At 38.3% G+C, this 22,841-nt stretch overlaps 1 protein-coding gene across 20 annotated transcripts in view; it reads left to right on the plus strand.

Annotated features, from left to right (window-relative positions):
• Positions 1–22,841, plus strand: part of kif1b (kinesin family member 1B) — a 108,238-nt gene that overhangs the window by 33,005 nt on the left and 52,392 nt on the right. For 4 of the 20 annotated variants that reach the window (XM_049462825.1, XM_022676955.2, XM_049462827.1 and 1 more), the window contains exons 3-15: positions 4,221–4,297; positions 4,652–4,831; positions 5,075–5,140; positions 6,094–6,272; positions 7,864–7,975; positions 8,508–8,585; positions 9,598–9,663; positions 9,810–9,827; positions 10,048–10,123; positions 10,964–11,042; positions 11,248–11,390; positions 17,944–18,077; positions 22,710–22,789. In XM_049462825.1, the coding sequence (XP_049318782.1) occupies positions 4,221–4,297; positions 4,652–4,831; positions 5,075–5,140; positions 6,094–6,272; positions 7,864–7,975; positions 8,508–8,585; positions 9,598–9,663; positions 9,810–9,827; positions 10,048–10,123; positions 10,964–11,042; positions 11,248–11,390; positions 17,944–18,077; positions 22,710–22,789 (1,288 nt within the window). Of the gene's footprint in view, positions 1–4,220; positions 4,298–4,651; positions 4,832–5,074; positions 5,141–6,093; positions 6,273–7,863; positions 7,976–8,507; positions 8,586–9,597; positions 9,664–9,809; positions 9,828–10,047; positions 10,124–10,963; positions 11,043–11,247; positions 11,391–12,836; positions 12,879–14,247; positions 14,287–17,865; positions 18,078–22,709; positions 22,790–22,841 lie in introns of all 20 variants that reach the window. The other 16 variants (XM_049462816.1, XM_049462826.1, XM_022676946.2 and 13 more) reach the window with 10 other exon arrangements.

A 22,841-nucleotide genomic window follows, 5' to 3' on the forward strand; every position in this document is an offset into this window, starting at 1 on the left:
GAGCTAATAATCATTTTATTTAGTTTCTTGTGATAATCCAATTCATTGAAAAAACTCAGAATCCTGATATGAAACGCATTGTTGTGGCTTGATAAAGCAAGATGAGCAAGAATGCAAGTCATGTTTTGACTTGTTGCTGCTGTTATTATAACTGATTGATTGATTTCTCTCCACGTGAAAGCTCTGTCCATTTCAATACATCCATCCATCCAACCATCAAGCAGAGGTGGAAATCGCAGGGCATCTCACTCAAAATTGCCTACGATAACAGTGATATCACAATACTGTCATTCTCTGATGCTTATTTTCTGTCTTATTTATTTTTATTTTATTCTTTGCATGGTCAAATGACACTTTTTGTGACGTAGTGCTTAGTGTTTATTTTGTTAGATGGTGACGTAGCAGTAAATGAAATAGCAATTTAAAAATCTTTATTCATCTATAATCTTTATTTAGCCCAAGAACTCATGCCATTAATTTAGGATTTCTTCAGTCTTCTAGTTTGTCCAGACCTTGGGCCCTTTCTTGTAGAATGACATTGCTTGTTGGATCATTGACACTTTATGTACCCTGGTAAAATCAAAAGAAAATGTTTTTTTTTTAAATAGAGATGTATATCACAGAGCAGCCAAATATCACAATGTAATTTTTTTAAGCCCTAATCCATATTTTGGTGAAAGCTATCCATGTTGAGCATATGACCAAATGGCTATTGTTTGTTGCTGTCATTTGTTGATAAAAGTACTTTACTGTATGAAAACAAACCACCAATAATAGGCACGGTCATTCCTGGGTGTAAACTCAACTGGTCAGGAGGTGTGCATGCCTCCCTAAAGCTCTGTACAGTCTTTTTTCAACACTTTGAAATTCAAATTGAATCTTACCCTGAAGATCAAAAAGAGGATTGACCATGAGAATGTGTATATTTGCAGGCACACACACACACACACACACACATACACATGCACATTCTATGCATTATTGATGAATGCAGTAAGATTAGGCAGCACCAGCACTAGCTGAGCTTCACAGGGATTCTCACTGCAGGAGGATCTGAAGCCTCTCATCTCAATCACGGTGCATTTGTGCTTTTGTGCTAATTAGGCTGTTAGCTTATTATGGCATTAGGATGGGCATCCCCTATTTGACGGCTGTCAGTGACCCTGGCCTCAGCCTAGGCTGTGCGTGTGTTTCTGCTCTGTTTGGGTGGTTGCTAGGCCTGGAGCCTGTTGATCACATTCGTCAGTCGCTCCCTCTTCTACTTTTTCCAGTGGCCTCTCGTGGACCTGAGCCGAGGCACTTGAAAAGGCCCCTACATGCCGGCCAGCTCTGACACAGTCAGTCAAAGGGGCTTCAGCACCAACTGGCCTTCTAATACCTATAAATATCCTACAGTGCAGAGATGAGGAGCAGGCCGCACGTTAAGGCCCCGCCGCATACCAGACAAGGCTGCAGATTCCTGTTTATTAAGACTGCAGGCCTGTGTGGCCACAAGAGAGAGTATGATTGGGTGTGTGTGCACGGTTGAAAGGGGGCGAGGTATGTGTGGATTGAGGGAGATGAGCAGAATGGAATGGGGTTAGTGGAAACTAATTCAGCATTGCTGAAATGGCGTGTGGAGAAAGTGCAATGGAGGTGAGGTGAAAAGAATAAAAGATTGAAAGATGGTAGAAAGCGAAGGAGAGGATCGAATGAGGGGACAAAAAGCTGCTCATGCATGCCCACAGCTACCAGGCATGTGGAGTCCAAACTGGGGTTCAGCCAGTGTTTTGGTTGCAGGATCACATCAGCTGATTTTGATCTCCCACAGATTCGTCAGTAACATTAAATTAATATCCCACCGATAAAGCACTGACGTGTTGACTGAGTCAGTGGACATGTGATTTGAGTCATGTTCTATATACTAATGAACAGTCAGACATGTCTGAGAGAACAACTACTTAACCATCCACTTATCATGGGGTTTGTGATCTTGCAGAAAAGGGAGGAGAGAGATAAGAACACATTTGCTTAAACTTGCCACCTTACACAGACTTGAGAGTTACAAGGTTTTAGGCAAATCCTTTTTTTATTATAATTTTAGAATATCATTGATTATGGGACTCGTCAGTCACAGTGTAAGAATGAAGTACACTGGAGGCAGGGTTGATGTAAGTAAAGCTGCTGCTCTCAACACCACAGACAAACCTGAACCCCTGCTCTTCAGCAGTATTTTAAAGAGCCTCACTTTGTCTGAGGTTAATCAGCTCCAGCTGATCCAACTGATCATAATCAGACTGCTCAACTTTCTGCTCATCTCTGCTGCTTCTCAGGATTTGCCTCCAGGATGGACTTTACTTAAGGACATGTGACTGTTTTCATGAGCTGCTTAATGCTCAAAGGTCTCTTCGCCCAGTAAATAGCTTGGGGCAAGTGTGTGTGTGTGTGTGAGTGTGTGTATGTGTTCATCTTTTTGGGCCTTCCCCCATTAATTTCATTTGTTGCATCAGTCCTTTACTGCTTTCCAACTCTCAGGACTCTCAGAAGACTTTCCATTGGGAAAAAAAAAAAACATCTGGTCCATAAAGTATATGAATATATACTTATATAATATATAAAAGTATAAATAAAATGCAGTAAATAGGTAAACTATTTTGTTTCCAAACCTAGACACAGTAAGAATACATACAGTAAAATTAATCTCAATTTTATCTCTCGAAAAATGTATATAATCTGATTCTATGGAAACAAAACTCAAAATCAAGAACTGAACTGCTGCATTCCAATACCTTACACTAACTACAGTATTACATAATTGGTATTTGTATGGCTAAGTACAAAAATGCACATACTTGTGTGTATACACATACTAGGAATAGTGTCGTCATAATGCTTTTAAATTTACTAGGCCAGTGGGATCTAATTAAAACACTGAGAACAACACTGCTATCTGGTGGCCTGGGTTTAAACACAACACAACACAAAATAAACCACTGTCTGCCAACAGATTTACATATCATTTATTAATAAAAAATAGGTTCTATGTTTTTGGAAATCAATACAGTGTTCTTCAATACCTTCTCCTTTTACTACACCGCTTGTACCACTGTTATTATAAAACACTCATCTTGAAGTGAAGTTAAAAATAATTCTGTTCTTTATCTTTATCTTTATTTTTAACAATTAGTATCAGTGTCTCAGCTTTCCTCTTGGTGCCTCTCGGTTTGCGGTTTGGGGGATTCAGCTCTTTCCTATACACTCATGGAAATTGCAGTGGCTGTTTCTGAGCATGTTTTGAAAGGCTAGCTGCTTTGCTAACAGTGTCCTCCCCACTCAACTGCTGGACGTGAATAGAAAGTGCTTAAATCAGTGATTTGCATTTTCACTTTGCGTGCTGTGAAGTCATGTGTGTCACCCCTGCTTTCACTTCCCCCAACTCTGCATACTTGCTCATTTTTACACTGCATTGTTTGCATGGTCACCACTTTACTGCACATTGTAAGTGAAGTAATAAGGTGGTTATTTACTATTAGAGGGCATTTGAAGGATGATAATGCGCACTATGACCATTGTTAAGGGTTTTTTTGTGTTTCAATAAAGCTAGCTTGAGAGCATGTTTGAGGGGACTTTGAGAACGCCAATAGGTCATCTATGTAAAAATCAATAATTCAGTTCCTGGACATTGATTGAGATGGTGAATTCAGTGTTTAGGCTCCACCTGTGGACAGCCTGTAGGATTTACTCTCTAAGTGAGTGTGCGTGTGTGTGTATGTAGAGTTATGCAATGTTTATTTTCCTATATCTATAACTATAATATTTTTAGTATTAATAATATCTAATAGCATTTATATTTTTGTTTATTCAGAAACTTTATTATAATATTTGTATGAAAACAACATTTTTTATTAGTGTTATTAACATTAACATGTTAATAAATTGCGATTACCCTAGAAAATTTTCCTGTGTGAATGGAAATAATGTTAGTATTACAGTAATGTATCATTAGTTTGGCTATTTTGTTCCATCAGGAAAGCTCAAAAATGCCCCAATCTCTATTAATAAACCCTTTATTAAATCTGTCAGTTGTTGGTTACATTGTATCAACATTTAATGATGAATGTACCAATAGAAATGCTTTAAAATAATTTGGAATAAAGCCTTTATTTATATATGGACTTCATTTAATGGATGAAAAGGTTTTGAAACTAATAGAATTTTTCCTTTTCTGTTCTCTCTTTCAGCTATTTTGAATCCGAAGGCCCCAAAAGAGTCACCAAAGTCCTTCAGCTTCGACTATTCCTATTGGTCACACACCTCGGTAATCCCTCTCTCTCTTTTTTTCTTTCACTTACAGTGTGTGAAAATGCTAGTAATTAATTGTTATCTAACTGTGTGTAAACCCTTTACATAATCAAGGAAAAATTACTAAAAATTTCTGTGAAATTACTAAAATTGTTATTTGTTTAGTTTGTTAAGGGCAGTAATAAAAATGAAAACCCCTACTGGATTTTTTTCATATCTTTTTTGCATATTTTTGCTGATTGGTTTAGATGGCACAATCTGGCACAATTGGTTTAGCACCTCCTTTATTAAGATAATGTGATCTTCTAAATGTTAAAGGTTTTACATGCTCATCTTTCCTCTCCTGACTTCATTTTCTCCTCCGTTTTAGCCGGACGACCCCACTTTTGCATCTCAGAACCGTGTATATAATGACATCGGCAAGGAGATGCTGCAGCACGCCTTTGAAGGCTACAATGTTTGCATCTTCGCTTACGGCCAGACTGGAGCTGGCAAGTCTTACACAATGATGGGCAAACAGGAGGAAGGACAGGAAGGCATCATCCCTCAGGTACCAGAGCACTGTACTTTTCCACAGTTTGAGTGAATCAGGGAAATGGGACGAGTTAGAAGAGCTGAATGATTCAGGTATATCTCTAGACCATGATTCCTCTTCAGCTGTTGCCAGAATACATTAAGGAATTAGCTCTGTGTCTGAAGGATTCAGCAGCAACAGCTCGAGTTATTTGTGTGCTTTATCGACCAGTCTCTCCTCACTGCCTAATGCACCATTTTCCTCCCCCCTCCTGCTCAGCTCTGTGAAGATCTCTTTGAGAAAATCAATGACAACATCAACGATGAGATCTCATACTCGGTGGAGGTGAGTGGAGGCACACATCCCCTGCTCCTTGATCCATTCCCACAAGCCCTTTCCCTTCTCTCTGAATCACCTACAGAAGAGCCGGGCCGGCCAGGCGGCTGCATTAGTGCAGTCAGTTGTAGGAGTAATGGGGGTTCTTCAGAGGCCACTATACACTGCCCTGCCTGTTTACTATTGCGCCTGGCCTGTATCATAGCTAGAGCAACTAGAAAGTAGTGAATATTTTAGAATTTAAAAAAATCTATAACTAATATTTTTAGTATTAACAATATCTAATAGTATTTATATTTTTGTTTATTCAGAAAACCTATTATAATATTTGTATTAAAACAAAATTTTTAGTATGAAATGCTTTTTTTTTATTAGTGCTAACCTGTTAACACATTGCGATTACCCTGGAAAATGTAATATCTTTTTTTTTTTTTTTGTAGTTCATGTTATTACTTTACCATGTTTATAGAACCTGGTAATGTATTAGCTGTATGATTTTAGCACAGTAAACACAGCATTGCTAATTTCTAGTTCAGGAGCTAGATAGATTGCTTTTTATTTATGCTGTGATCTGGATTAAATCTGATATCTAAGATTCACTACCCCTCTCTCTCCCTCAAAATATAGGAACATACCAGCATTTAACATTTTTTAGCATGATTTAAATCATGATTAATCACAAAATATGGTTGTGCTTAATAAAGTTTGTTTTTAAGTGATTGACACCACTTGTATAAATGTAATATTTTTACAGCCATCATTTTATGTACATAGAAATATCCATTGTTAATTGCTAAAGTCTAATGAACAAGTGCGATTAAATCACAAAATATTGCTGATCAATTCCAATCTTTTTTTTTTTTTAATTGGTTAACAACTTTTTTTTTTTTTTAAATATAAATACTACTTAATCCTAATTATTTTAATTAAGGATGTCTTATAATAAACATTTCGATGTGTAGGTGGCGTATATGGAGATTTACTGTGAGCGAGTGCGGGACCTGCTGAACCCCAAGAACAAAGGGAACCTGCGTGTGAGGGAGCATCCTCTTCTCGGACCGTACGTAGAAGATCTGTCCAAACTGGCTGTCACCTCGTACACGGACATCGCTGACCTCATGGACGCTGGCAACAAGGCCAGGTGAGAAAAAGACTACGGCTAAAGAGAGCTGCTGTGAAAAGTGACTCTCCCAATGTACCACAATCTGCAGCATTGCTGCATTAATCTTCAGTGTAATTTTAAAGTATTGGCTTGAGTTAAGTGCTCTGCCTGTGTGTATTTATCTGTGATCCGGAAGTTGCATTAGTCGACCGTGTGTGGGCAACACAGAGGATGCAATTATGTTTGGTGAAAATAGCACTTCTGAAGCAGAAGAAGGTCGTGACTTGTCACGGGGCTCGTTGATTGACTGCGTGTGTTTTTCTTGGAGAAAATTCTCCACTGCTGACTGCCCACAGATTATTTGTGGCTTGTGTCGTGTAAAGCTTATTTCTCTGAGGAGTACCAAGTGCACGTTACAGCTCAGTCCCTAAAGGAGTCATGATCTTATTCATGGGCTCTCTAGTACTTTCTGGGATTACCCTCAGCATGGGTGTGCCACGCACATGCACTCTAGAGTTAAGCATGCCAGGCCTTAAACTCACCGGTACATGTGGCCATTTAGTGATTAGCTGCACCTTGATGATTTGGGTCAGTGATGCTATTAGTCTGCTATGTCTGCTATTAAATAACATTCTAAAAATATTACTCTAGGAAGTTATTAGCCCGTGGATATGTATTATTATACTATATTACCCACAGGTGCCCTTGTGTTCCCCCAGGAAAGGGGGGCCCAAATATTACCTCACATTCCTAATATTGCCCCTGAGATGTAACTTCAGTATTTACATGGGACCTATGCTATTAGTCCCTTCAGTATATTACCCCCTTCAATGCCACAGAATTCCTCATTGTGATTAATATGATCATAGATAGGTATTACCACTCATGGTAATACCTATCTATGTATCTATGTGGTCAGGTACTATCCCTCATTATTACTGCCTCGGTAGGGTTAACTTGTTAAGGTACTACTTAACAAGACTTTCCTCAGGTTTTATTTTATGACTTTGCTGCAGCTAAAGATGCATTTGTATTTCTCCAGTTATTACCCTTCAGTATCCCCTTGGTGCCAGGTTATTACCCCTCACAATCCCCCCAAGAATATTTTATCCCCCATTATAACTACAAGTGCCTTGTATTATACCCCTAATTAGATTATCAGCTTGGTATTACCTTTGGTATAACTCCTGTCCCATTATATTACCCCTCAATATGTTTCCCATTGATGCCAAGATGTAATCCCTCACTGTTACCCCAATTATTATGACATGTGCCTTGGTGGTGCTTCTGACTAAAACCTCAGCTAGGTATAGACTCTTATTATTAACTCAGGTCCAGTAAAATTACCCTGCAGTATATATTACCCACCATTGCCACCATAGTGTTAGTCTGCACTGTTAATCTTAAGACGGTATTGTCCCTGATTGTTACCACAGGTGGAGCCCCTGACTACAACCTGAGCTAGTTTTACCCCATGTCTCTTGGTTCTACCCCTCCTATGCCTCTCATGTTACACTTCAATATTATGCCGACTGTCTTTGTATGATCTCTCAGTATTACCCCACATAGTATTCTGCCTTAACCAATAATTATGTATTTTAGACTCAAAAACTTCTTTCTCTCACTACAGAACGGTTGCCGCCACTAACATGAATGAGACCAGCAGCCGCTCCCACGCTGTCTTCACCATCGTCTTCACCCAGAGGAAGCACGACACTGAGACAGATCTGTCTACAGAGAAGGTCAGAGCCGCCACCTCGCTCACAGCACTCACCTCAACCTGCACAGACTCAGTCTGAGACTCTGCAGGGAAAGAAACTGGCAGCACTGCTGCAGGCCTTTAGGGCAGGGGAGGGAGACATCCCACCAGCCCTGTGTGTGTGTGTAGGGCTCATTGTCTGATCATTCGGCACACAAAAGCACCACTGTGGTGTCGATGAACACAATGCCTATTGTACAGCATGACTACATTAGATGTTACTATACAGGCCGCACTTAAGCCCACATGTGTAGGTGTCTGGCCCAAATAGTTTAGCTGATGGGGTTTTTGATGAGTTTTTTTCCCCCCAAAAAATTCATTTTAGATAATGAAAGAGCTAATATGATGGTGATTATAATGCTTAATAAGAATGTCGAAAGAGCAATGAATAGAAAAACAAGAAGAAAAAAAAACACAGGCAATATACATGCTAGGCTGCAGACTGTCTCCGTCTGTTCTATTGATTTCTCTCTTTGTGTCTTGGGAGTGAATGTTCCTGTGCTATCTTGTTTCAGGTCAGCAAAATCAGCCTTGTGGACCTGGCAGGCAGTGAGCGCGCTGACTCAACTGGGGCCAAAGGCACCAGACTGAAGGTACAGACTAATTTTCTGCCCTTTTCTGCAGGTGGCACTGCTGCAGCAGGTCCATATGTGAAAGAGGCAGGGGATACTGTTAATATCTCTACACATATATTTATACATGCCTCACATAAAAATGTAAAATTGTAATCTGTATTTATATACATGTGAGTTATGATGATGAATCCTTTTAATACTGTATATAGTGCTTTAGTAATTCTTGGTGCCAATTTTTGTCCCAACCAACTACTTACTAAGAACTATTTTTGCATTAAAACAATATAAACATACTGAATACATGCAAGTTACAAGCTTGTTTGTAATCGATTATTTTACATCCCAATTAAACTCTCGGATTAAAGTGCATTCTGTTGAAACGCCCATAAAAAGATTGTAGCAGGGTTATGATGCATCCTCATTACTTGAGGAAAGTTTTGAGGAGATGTGCTGCTCTCCAGTATCAACAGCACCATATTCTCCTTTGTGAAGTTGCTGTAGTTTATGTAGTTTATGTTATCAGAGTGTAAAGAAAAGGAGTGAAAACTGTTATGTAACAGTGTTGGGTTTTTGGAATTAACCTGTTTTCTAGCTCTGTTTTAGCTATTCCAGATTTTATATTAAATGAAGATTAAACAATGTTTGTCTGGGGTGGGGATGGTATGTCTGTTCTATGTTCCAAACTGTCGTAATGCATAGAAAGATACAGTTTAATGTTCTAGGAATCCTTTAATCTTAATTATTGAATTATGAATGTTAATGACTTCATTAGGGCAGAACTAAAAAAGCTAAAAAAAGAAAGACTCTTTGCATAAAATAACACAAATCATTAAACTGACACTATAAGCAAATATTTCTATCTTAGTGGCATCTTTTTCCTCACGCATCTGTATTGAACTCATGCTCTGTCCCACTCAATGATACCTATATTGTAAGACCCCATCACTCTGCCCTGGCAGGTGCATTTAGTCCATTTAATAAAGCTAATTAAATCAAGGGCTGCTTTCTCACTCTTTATTGTGCTTCACAGGAAGGTGCAAACATCAACAAATCTCTCACTACCCTGGGCAAAGTGATTTCTGCCCTGGCAGAGGTGGTGAGTATTATTCTGGAGACTGTTACACTGGCATGGACTGTGTTTGCCTGTCTCTCTCTCTCTCCTGCCTGTCTGACTGCAGTGCTTTAATACTGTGTGATATCTGTCTGTCTGTCTCTCTCTCCTGCAAATGCTTCCCTTCCCAGGATAACTGTACCAGCAAGGTAAACCTCCTCCTGTGTTCAGTGATTCCTTCTGATTTGTCAGAAAGCAAAAACCAGCGATTTGCTCTGACATTGACTAACGTTTCCACCTCCATTACTGAACCTGTTCACTGTTTCACCACTAAATACCCTCTCGTTTTAAACCCGTTTTCTTACCTTGCATTGTGATTCCAGCATTTTTTCAGTGCAAGCTTTTAATGACTTTTTCATTGTGAAACAGAGCAAGAAGAAAAAGAAGAGTGACTTTATCCCTTACAGAGACTCCGTGTTAACATGGCTTCTGAGAGAGAATTTGGGTATGTGTGCTCAGTTTTGGATTTTTGCAATAATAATAGGGGATAAATATTTAAATATTTATCCACAAAAGCTGAAAGGTGGTAAAAAAAGTGAAAAATGTAGATTTTGTCCCATATTTGTAATCCTATATAAATGAATGATGCATGTTAAGTTGTTATAATGAGCATCATTTTCATAGGCCCTGGGCACTGAGTGGTCCAGCAGGCTAAGTGGGAGATCACTGGTTCAAATCCCAGTCGTGCAGTTTGCCATCTGCTGCCAGAGCCCTGAGAGGGCACAATTGGCCTTGCTCTTTCTGGGTGGGTAGATGGCACTCTTTCCCCTCATCAATCCAAAGGGTGATGTTGATCAGCACAGGGTTTCTGTCTGTGAGCTGATGTATCAAAACCGAGTCGCTGCTCTTTCCTCCAATGCTACATCAGCAGCAGTTGGAAAAGAGGTGGTGGCTGACTTCACATGTATCGGAGGAGGCATGTGCTAGTCTTCACCTTCCTTGTGTTGTGGCTTCACTAGTAAAGAGGGATATACATCTGACTAACAGCTGAATGGGTGGGATAATCAATCTAGCTAAATTGGGGAGAAGAAAAGGGAGAAAAAAAAATCTTTTAAAAAGAAAACAAATATTATAAGCCCTTAGATAGAGCCCTGGGGGATTCGAATAGTTACTAATTGATCCTCGACAGTTTGTGTTAGGATCATAATGATGCTTCTACTAGAACATCATTTTTTAAATTGTTAAAAATATGTTATTTGGTTGGTATTCAAAGTACTTTTTAAATCAGTGTGAAAGAAGCTTATCTTTTACCTTATTCATTAATCATTCATTTCTCTGTTTCCAGGTGGGAACTCAAGGACTGCTATGGTGGCTGCTCTGAGCCCTGCTGACATTAACTATGATGAGACTCTGAGCACCCTGAGGTAAGAGCTCTCCTAGCTCTAACAGCATCTGCATAAAGAGCACTGTGGGACAAATTATGCTTCACTCAGCTTTTAATTAGTTATGCACGATAAAAAGAAGCATTAAATATGGCATTCATTATGGCTTTTTATTTACCCTACATTTCTAATATTTCTTTACCTGTCATCCTCTCTATACTTGAACAACATTTTCCCGCTCGTACAGATACGCAGATCGGGCCAAGCAGATCAAGTGCAATGCTGTGATCAACGAGGACCCCAATGCCAAGCTGGTGCGCGAGCTGAAGGACGAGGTGCTGCGTTTGAAGGATCTGCTCCGAGCTCAGGGACTTGGAGACATTCTGGACAGTAAGTTGGACTGTAAAGCCTCCGGCAGGTCCTCACCTTGCTTACTCATCAGCCATTTACTCCTGTACTCACACAAACCTGCCAGGGCTCTCTTCTGTCTTCTCCTCAGCTTTAACTCACTTAACTTCTTTAATGGCAGTGCGTCTCGGCCTCTAACTCTGACCTTCTTTATTTAAGAGTTTAACAAGGAGAAAGAGTGAGTGAGTGAGTGAGTCATCTCAAGTATAAAGAAGGAAAAACTATTTCTGAAATCTGTTAAAATACATTCAACAAATGCAGACCTTATAAGATAATAATAATAATCTGCATTACATGCCAGATGATGTGGATGGCATTGTTATATGTAGATATATGTTATGTAGGCGTGTCACGCTCAATATACATAAAATGAAGCAATCAATTTTTAGGGTTTTGTAAATATTAGGTTGATTGAGAAGCCAACAAAGTCAATTAGAGTGGTTTGATTCATTGTTTTTTTTTATAGTGGTGCTGATGGAAACTGTAATAGGTTTGTCAAACATATGTCATAAATATGTACATTTTAATTTTTCAAAACAAAATATTTAAAATATATTCTTAGTTTAAAAGAGCCAAACGTACATTCATGTAGTATGAAGCAGGCTGCTCTTAATTTGGTCTTATTTTGTAATGTATGCAACTGTTTAATGCTAGTTTTGGTGATGATGGGATCCAAAAATTATATTTTTCTTATTTTAAGAATTTTAAATTTCACAAATTGTGGAAAAAATATTAATAAATATTTAAAACATGTGTTAATCTTAATTGATGTTTTTGGGGGACTTTTTTGCCTGATATTACTCTATACGCATGTATCCTTGTGTGATTTATATATGATGAACATTGTTTTAGATTAATATATATATATTTCCCTAATAAATCCTTTGTAGCATTGTTTTACAATAATTATTGAAAATAGTAACATGCAGTAACTATCTAGGGCTTTCTAATATTATTGTTTTATAATAAACCACTTTGACTTTGAGTACATCTTAATAATGTACTTCATTAGGAATTTCAGAAAAACTGCTAAGTTTGCTTGATTGGAAAATATTTAGTTAAATGTCTGTTAAAGACTTTTTGCTGTAATAGTGTCCAATCCGAGATTTATTTATTCATTATTTTAAAAAATTGTCAAGAATTTGTTACCAATTGCCATTTTATGTAGATTTCATCACATATTTAAAAACAGATATAGGAATATGACCGTATTGGAACACATTTAGCTTAAAAACTAGCTATAGTCACAATATGGTAGATCAGCTTTGTCATGCTCCTTCTAGTGTAACATGTTCCATCACATCCTCATCTTCTGTGTGTGTTCGTTCAGTCTAGTCCAGTCAGAACTCACTAACTGCCTCCATCAGTCCTCTACTAGTCCTCTCAACTCTGACCTTCTCACCCTCTGTTCTTCCTGCTTCCCTTCAGTCGAGCCAATGGGGGATGATTATCCTGGAAGTGGAAGCAAATGTGTGTATATGTATGACCTTGCACCACCCTTGCTCTTGCTCTGGCTCTTTCTCTCTTTGCTCTCTTTTTTTTCCCCTCTCTCTTTCTTCCCCTTTCTTGCTGCTGGTGGCTTTTCCTGCTGTTGCTTCTGGCCACGTCTGGAGTCAGACCTGCTGGCTTTGCATGCCTATTATCATTTATTCTTCTGCTAAATGCTTGAGATAAGAGATACGAATCCCAGACAGATTTAGGTCTAGTGGGATTAGGCTGGGTAGGGTAAAAGAAGAGACTTGGTGTGAGAGTGTGGGGTGTTGAGGAGTTCTGCATGCTTCTTACCTGCTTTGCTTGTACAACACGCAGGCTGGGGTGGTGTGGTGTGTGTGGAACCACAGGCTGGGACCCCCATAATATACTAATATACCCCCCCCAAGACCTTAGAAGAAATAATTTCTGCCTTATAGGCATCAAATGCCATTATATTAATATACACAGATCTGACATAACATTTATAACTGACTACTGCCTTGTTTCCCCTTCCATTAGTTCATTAATTTTATTAGCTCTACTGATTTTATTGGATCCATTTATAGTTCCATTTATAGTGGAATTACATATGCTAGTCCTTGTGTATCTCTACCTACTTTATTATCCTCCTTTTACACTGTTATTGATTGGTCAGGACCCCACAGAATAGACCACCACAGAGCAGGTATTAGTTGGGTAGTGGGTCATTCTCAGTAGTGCACAGACATTGGCATGGTGGTGGTGTTCACCACATCCTGTGGTCAGTGTCTTGTGAAAAGCATTCTATTGATACTGGTGGTAAGACTAAAGGATGACCTGAACAAACTGTAACAAACAGTTAACAACAGATTCAGAGCTTCTGTGTCTGATTTTAAATCTACAAGGTGGAACAGCTGGGTAGGAGTGTCTAAATAGCACGTAAATAAATAGGACAGTGAGTGATTTAACACCGTGTTTAAAAACTCCAGCAGCACTGCTGTATCTGATCCACTCACTGTACCAGCACAACACAGTAACACCTTATACACCACCACCATGTCAGTATCACTGCAGTGCTGAGAATGAATGACCCACCACCCAAATAATAATAGCTGCTCTGTGGTGGTCCTGAACCTTAAGAACAGGGTGAAATGAGGATAGTAAAGAATGTAGATAAACTTAAGGGCAAGTAAAATGCTGAATAGAGCTAAAAAAAAAAAAAAAAAAATAACAGTGGGTTTAGAAACAAGGAGGTGGTCATAATGTTATGCTTGATCAGTGTATTTACTTACCTGCATTTTAAATCAATGTCATTTAAGCCTTAACCATCCCTCTGTTTTTGCCAGTGAAGCTTTTTTTTGTGTTTTCATGTAACTATCCATTTCAGGTGACAGCATTCAGCTAAGTTCTCACTTCCGGAGGAAAGGTGCATGCTCTATTTTACATTCTAGAGGTGGAATAGAGGTGGATTTTAGCGAGTTTGCTGTGCAGTGTTGGGTTGCCGTAGCTCACCGTAGGCTTTACTGGTTGATGTAGTCGTTTTCTTTCAGCAGTATTTCCTCTTCCTCTCAATGATTCTGTCTCTTGCCCTTACCTTACCTTGTCCCTGTCTTGTATCCTGTTACACACTTCGTGTTCCTCTTTTTTAAAAAAAGCTGCAGGAGCGAAACAGTCACTGAAACAGAACTCTGCCTATTTTAGCATCTGTCTGGGAGTTCTTGATCAGCACCAAGAAACAGACACATTCAGCTGGGTTCTCTGCTGCTCTGGCACTGAAAAGCACAGTTCTTAACCAAACTGAAATGCTAATCTGCTTAAATTGCATGCATTCTGTGCATGAAGCCAGCAGATATGCAATGCCTTGCTGTGCAGTGCCTGTAATACACTGTTTATAAAATAAAGGGGCTACAAAGAGTTTTACTTCCTTCTAAAGCTGGACAATAATCAATATAGATATGCTGTGGTAGAAAATTATTTTTAAACACTTTTTTGTTACTTTAGTTTTCAGAGCTTCATAAATTGAGACCAGAGTACAGATGAAATGATGAAATACATCATATCAAAGATTAAAACGTACCCTGTCATTAACTATCAGCAAGTAATTTAGCTTGAAAAAACAGTTTGCATCTAGTAAATAGCATTGCAGCTAACCAGCTCTTCTAGGCCATATTTGAGGCAGCAGCTACATGCTGGTCTTTCAAACGCCATACCTAAAGACCAGAGTAAACTATAAACATAATTCACATATCATATCAAACAACAGGATTTAAAACAGTGCAGTGCCACATCAAGCAGTCATAAAATATCAGCGAGTAATCCAGCTAAAAAAAATAATAATAATACGTTTATGTTAGTATTGTGGCTTTAACCTGTATAACTCCAACTCTTAGCATCTCAGCTAACTTGCTATTTTTGGCTTCATAAAAATAGTCAAGTCTATTGTAAAGTAAAAAGTAAACTTTTGATCAAAATATGGTCAAATATCAATCATTTTTGAGTATTCTAGGGTCTCTTAAAAAATAACAGCTGAAGATTTAGTGACCTCTCTGGTGAGAAAATGTAATTGCATAGAGTATGTCGAAGAGTTTTTAATGCAGGTTTAAGAGCGTAAATAAATTCTGTGATTTTTTTTTTTAAATACTGTCAAAATATATAGAGCATTTACTTCCAACAAACCTACCAGACCACTTCGTTTTTAGAATAAATATATTAGATGTAGCAGGGATAGATGTGCATAGAATATTTAGTCCCCTCCCAACTCAGAAATAGTACTGCTTTTAGATTAAACTAAATGGTCTTAGGGACGGCTGCTTTAAAGAACCTTTGTAGCACCTTTATTTTCAACAGTAAGAGTTCATTTTTCACAGAGGAGCTTAATAAAGCCTGTAAAGTGAATAGGCAGCTGAAACCTCTCCTCTCTCTTCAGCCCCCCTGGGAGAGAGGCTTCAGCAGTCCATTCTCAGTCACCTTATACGCTTATACCATTGCCATTTTGTGGAGCTGTGTGGCTCTGCTCTCCAGCAGTGAGGGCATGATGACATTCTGAATAGTGTGACTGTGTGTGTGTGTATGTGGGGAAAAGAAAGAGCCTACTGCGTCACAGGCTGGAACAGCAGCATGTGTTTTCAAGCAGTCCCTATCCCCCTGCCTCCCCCTCTCCTTCTCTCAGTCTTGGCCTCTGTGCAGCTCTTTTCACTTCACCCCCCCTCTCTCTCTCTCTCTCTCTCTCTCTCTCTCTCTCTCTCCTCTCCTGAAGTGAATGTGGTTTTCACCCAGGTCTGGATCAGGTCGTCACCTTGTGTGTGCAGTCTGAAATGGCTTAGTCTAATATGACTCAGTCTAAATTGGCTCAGTCTTTTAATTCAGAATGATGTAAATTGTCTGATTAGTACTAATTAGCACTATTACTGATTATTAATAGTGTTCTCTACTCATAAAGCAAGCATAGCTTTTTTCAAAGATTTCAAAATACTAAAAATCAATTATGTGGCTAAATAAAACTGGCATGGCATGGTAATACTAAACTATTCACTGCCAGTTTATCAAATATTTCTATGTGAATAAATGATGTGTGACCCTTTTGCAAATACAGTAACCCCAGAAATTGATATTTTAAGCCTTTTTATGTCCATCAGAACCAGTGAAAAAAAAGAAAAAAATTAACAGAAATGTTCTAATATTTACAATAGGCCTGTTGCAATATTATTTAGCTTTTTATTTTACAACTTATAGACATAAGCTCAATACTTTTTGAGACCATAATTCAACCCACTATCCCAACGTGAATTAATTATAATTTACCCAGGTCTAGTTTGATTTATTTAGGTTATTTAAGCTATTTAATATTTAAAATCCCGTGTCTGGATATTCTTAGTTAGTTGCTCTTTAAAAGAGCGATATAAAAGTATTCTGAAGTTACTGTACATATATTAAACTGTATGTCATATCAGTAGCATGATATTGGGTCCTATCTTACACTGAACTGCGCAAGGCATGTCATGATGCTTATTGCCGTCTTACACCTTGCCAATAGTTTATCACACTTTGCCTCTGCATTATTTTAAATAGCGTTTTAAAGAGCTTACAAATATATCTACGCCGATGGGTGTGGTGCTCTATAAGTGAGGTGTGTTTTTTGGTAAATTTCTGCTCACACACCTTCACAGCCTAAACGCACAGATCAGTTTTCTCTGCTGAGAAGCTCAGAAGCGCTGCGCCATTAAAATACCGAACAGCCAAATTCAGGGAAGGGAATGGCAGGTGAAATGCTGATTGGTTTATTACTGTAGATCACTGAAATAGGGCCCCTTGTCCTACAATGACAATAAAACTTCTCACTGTGACTTATCTTAAAATTTTATAAATGTTATAAATGTTGTAAAAGTTCTAAAAATGTAAAATACTAAAAGATTTATGGTTCAATCTCTTCAGTCTACACAGTTTGTGCTTGCTGCTCATTCTGCAGATAATGTACAGCGGAGTTGCTGCTTAGTGTCCCTGTTTTAGAACTGCTGCTATCCTAATGCTAGAAAAAAACACTCTAAATACACTGTTACAATCACATCTCACTTACGAAAGGGTTAATTGACTAAATTCGTTAGCACTGGAGTATGAGACTCACCGATTCAGCAATAATATAATTGATTAAAACACAAATGCTTGACGTTTTGATCTAATCCAATCTGCAAGGCAAAATGAAATAATTATCGGCGCTAATTCACAGTAAATTATGTGTAAACGAGCTTCAAGACCTCCTGGTGTGAAAACCACTGCTTTGTGCATCTTACCATTTGTGACTGGTGTGTTTTGTTTTTATCCTTTAATGTGAACTGTGTGTCTTACTCTAGTCTTTCCTCCTCTTTGTCTTTTCTCCTTCTTCTTCCCTCTCTCTCTCTTTCTCTTCACCTTACTCTTTTCCCTCTCTATTTCCTTTTATCTGTTTCCATCATTTTTCTGCTCCTCTTTTCACCTCGTCCTGTTTTCCCTCGTCTCCTGCGTGGCTCAGACCTGAAAGATATTCACAACAATAAGCATAGATACTTGCTAGCCTCAGAGAACCAACGGCCTGGCCATCTCTCCACAGCGCCGATGGGGTGCCTGACCGCATCGCCGTCGTCTGGCTCTCTGTGCAGCCAGGCCGGCCTGCAGTCCGTCTCCAGCATCCAGGAGCGCATCATGTCCACTCCCGGCGGAGAAGAGGCCATCGAGAGGCTCAAGGTACGTCGGCACCTTGTTCAGCACCTTTTTCCTGATTTCCTACTTATCTTTTCATAACATAAGTAAAGAAACACTTCATACACCACCTATGAGGAAGATAACTCATGGTCCCTGGGCTGGGACCCGCAAGGATATGTCTCTAATGTGTTGACATTCGAAAGATGCAGTTAATTTCTGCTCATTCCATATCTCCCGAGTGTGAACATGTCAAAAAATTACTGATTAAAAAAATATATAAAGCTACCTAACTGGTGAATTTGTGTGTCCATCATGTGCCCGTCCATCTTATTTACTAAAACTGACCAATAAAAACTCAGGAAATCACTTAGAATCACTTACTACTTTGTTGTAAAATGATTAAATGACATTAAATGCAGCCATCCTATGATATAATCCTTGTGATTTTCTATTGGTTCATGATCCATTGGTGTCCACTGGTAATATAAAATATTTAATAGCCTTCCTTGGTGCCCTTTGGCTACAGTTCCAGTCAGTGTAGTGCAACAGAGACAAACGAAAGTGCTCATAACTGAAGGGCAGCATAATATACAGACATCATACACACATCCTACCAAATAGCAGTACTTAACATATCTAACCAGCACAGTGCCATCCATCTGTTATCAAACATCAGCTGTTAATTCTGCTTGGAAAACAATTACTGCATTACTGTTAGCCATTATGGCTAATCCACCATTTTGGGCTTCATTATAAAAGTTCTCAAGGTCAAATTATATTAAGTTAAAGACGTAAATAAAAAAGACTTTAATTCTGACTTTTTTGTTTGGACCATTTTATTTTATGTGGACTTTACTAAGTAAAGCTTTGGTAATTTGGTAATTTATCTAAATACTGTTAATATTTATTAATGTTAATATCAAGCTAGGCTGGTATATTTTATTATTGCAGACCAACATATTTTAGCCATTAATGTAAAAAAGTATTAGTGTATTACTGCGTTCTTCCATGCATGCTACCATTCTAAAGGTAACAGCTGTAGCCAATTCCTTCCTAGCTTCAGAGGTTTGTTTGCTGTGTTGCTATGATGAACGTTCTCCACAAGTATGGGGTAATGAATGGTTCAATAGAAGACATGTGGTCTGTGAGTTCTGCTCTAGGCGTCTCCTGCTCGTACCGCCGACCCTGAGCAGAGCCTTTGTCTTCCTCATCCTAAATCCTGCCAGCTGACTGCTCTGTGCTCACAGTCATGACCCAGGAGACATATTCATGCCTAATGTTCTGCTGCTAATAAATAACGCTCTTATTAAGCATGCATGCTGTGAACAGAGTCACCATGGTAACCTCAGACATTTTCCCAGGTTTTTTTGTGTCCCTGCTTGCGCTGATCTGACGTTCAGAGTTTCTCATACCATAGCCCTAATATATTCAGTATAGAGAAGCTGAGACTTATAAATATATCTCCAAATATATCACCATACAGAATAAAAACAAAACTGCACCCACACTCTTGGCTGCTGTTGGATAAAAAGGCTTTTAACAACATGACTTTGCGTGTTGAGTTCTGATGCTTTTTTTCCCCATTAAATAACAGCAGTTTAGACTAGGCCCATCATAACCATGTAATTTAATTTGTAACAGATACTGTCCCAAAAATAAATGTAATGAACAATATTATTATTAATTGAAGGGCGTTACCTGCCATTGATATAATAAGAATATGATGAAATAATTACATCCCTTTAAAGAGCAATACAATTTTATTAAAATTATTAATAGTATTCAGATATTGGAATTGTTTATACATACATTTGTAAATATCCTAAATAAATACAACATAAAATAATGGCACAGTTTTTTTTATTTTTTTTTATTGACGTACGGTCTCATACATTTTAGTGTGAAAAAAAAACAACTGTACTATAGATGGTATTGAAACTTTTTTACTTAAACTATATAGGACATTTATATACTTCAAAATGAAACTGTAAATGTATATGAAAAAAAAATATAAAATATGAAAAGAAAAAATCTGCATTTTATTATATTGCCAAAAATAATGTCACAAAAATACCCAGAAATACTGTGATATATTTTTATGACTGTATTGCCCAGCCCTAGTTACCATTACACTGCCAAGCAGCACTACTCTAACATAAATGAAGGCAAGTCTGTCTCGTCATGCCTTTAGCACTGACTACTTCACATTCACCTCTCTTTCTCTCTCTCTCTCTCTTTCTCTCTCTCTCTCTCTCTCTCTCAATTTGAGATCTCGTACACGGTTAGAGCATCTTGCCTTCAGGAACTGTAGTTTCCATGGTTACAGCGATCGCCTGCTCTCCTCTCTGTCATCCACTGACGTCAGCCGCCAACGCAGTTCGAGAAGCAGACAGAAATAGCCGTGTTCTTTGTGGCTATTAGGTGTAAAAAGGCCACATAAAAAAAAACATTCGATTCTTTCTTCTTTAACTCCCTCGTGTATCTCAAGGAAGTGTCTTAGTCTTGCGTCAGTAATGTGGGAGCATTGAGTGAAATGAATTGGATGGGTTGGTTAATAATGTGCGACACTTGTTGCCATTTCCTGCCAATGGCTCCTTTTTATATAACCCATACTTTACATCTAAACGATGATGTGTTTGTAATAGACTAATATGCTAAAAATCATGGGAAAGCAGTATGTAACTTGATCATGAACACCGACACCTGTAGGTAGTTTTAGGGTGTTAGACTCTGCGTGAGGCCTGTTTTGCTTGTAAGAAAACCTTGCACATTAGAACAGATGCAGCTAAACGTAAAAATCATTTTCTTGTTGACAAGAACAGTATGGGACACCCTGTTGTTTTAGACCAACAGATGGCAAGGGTGTTAACCCTTTAGGAAGGATCTAGGGGTGCTGATAATGTGCAGACTTCCTGTATTTTAGGCCAGATGGTCCAACTCTTCCTCTCTGTTTGGGACAATGGGAGGTAGACACAATAGAAAAGTCAGAGAGTGAACTCTGATTTGCCCTTTAAGCTCAGTTTAGTTTTTTACCACTCGCACCAGTACGGGTTTGAATACATTGTTATTACAATATTATTATGTTTGATAAGAAAGAACATGCTGCAATTCATAATTCTGTACCGCTATGTTGTGTATTGTTTTGATATAATATATCTGGGTTATGATAACGAGCGCTATCTGGACTCTGTATGTCTATAAGCCTCTTTGCTTTACGCTGCAGCTTTTGTCGGTCATGAGGTCAAGGGTACATAAGTACATGTGGTGACACGCGATTGCACAGATAGTAGAGACTCTACGAGAGAAAGTGTTTTCTCTTCTTTTTTTGTTGGAATCCTGTTTTAACTGCTCTTTATGCCAATTATTTATCCCTGTGGGCTTGACAAATGCCGGCACATTAAATTCATTGTGTCTTGATATGTCTTATTTATATTTTTGTGATAATACCGAGCAGATGAGAAACTTGTCTTCTCACTGTAACTCTACCTAACTGGTGAATTTGTGTGTCCATCATGTGCCCGTCCATCTTATTTACTAAAACTGACCAATAAAAACTCAGGAAATCACTTAGAATCACTTACTACTTTGTTGTAAAATTATTAAATGACATTAAATGCAGCCATCCTATGATATAATCCTTGTGATTTTCTATTGGTTCATGATCCATTGGTGTCCACTGGTAATTTTTCCAAAAAAGCATAGACTGATACACAAACCCACATATTACAGATGAGAGTCAGATAAAGGACACACAAATCCACCAGTTAGACTTGGAAGGAGACAAAAAATTAGTTTCTTGACTGCTGCATTATTGCAAAGATATTAATAATAGATACATTAAGCTTTTTTATAGACCCCAGAGGCTTAAGACAAGGCTGATGAAGTGGTTTGTTAACTTACAGGAGGATGGGTATCTCTGTTGTATGACACAATTCTTTATATGCTAGATGCCACAGCAACTCTGTAGTACTTTGGGAAGGCATAAAAAACACAATACATTACTATTTTATGAATATAAATTACTATAAATATATGCACATTTTTTTTTTGTGGAGCTGGGCAGTATAAGCGTAAAAAATTAGCACAATTTATTGAACATTGTACTTTTGATTATTGTTGATAAAGACATTTTGCATGGGGAGGGGGTCACATTACTACACATGCTGTTGTATTTTTTTTTTATAGGACAGTACATGGACACACTAAAGAAAGTATAAACATAATTAAAACAAGGATTAACAGAATAAAGAAATTAATAAAAAAAGCAACACAGGCTAGATTACATTGGGTAGATCCCCCCTGTCTTTTTTGCTCTCTCTTTATAAGTATGGATATCTATGATCTTAGCATTAAATCGGACTCAATATACACTGTTTGTTTTGTGGCATCTAGTGCCCTAATAAATAAATCGCCCTTAAGTTTGTTGTTTTTTTTTGTGTCTTGAGTTCACTAAGTTCACATTGCCCTCTAAGAATCAGTGTTTAATTATTTATCAGGGTCATCCGTTTTAATTTTTATAGTCTCCAGTGTCTGACTCTAGTTGTACCATTCCCCCATTGACTTATGGACCAATGACCAGTATAATATTCATATTTAATGCACTCAGACCTGTTAGCACGCATCTCAGCTTCTGCCCACAATCAGCACTGACTCCGGCTGTGTCTCCCCCTGCAGGAGTCCGAGAAGATTATAGCCGAGCTGAATGAGACGTGGGAGGAGAAGCTGAGGAAGACTGAGGCCATCCGGATGGAGAGGTCAGTGATTGATGGCATGCACAGTGCTGCAACCTCTTACTGTGTGTGTGTG

This window comes from Astyanax mexicanus, chromosome 13, assembly GCF_023375975.1.
Source record: "Astyanax mexicanus isolate ESR-SI-001 chromosome 13, AstMex3_surface, whole genome shotgun sequence".
Lineage (NCBI taxonomy): Eukaryota > Metazoa > Chordata > Actinopteri > Characiformes > Acestrorhamphidae > Astyanax > Astyanax mexicanus.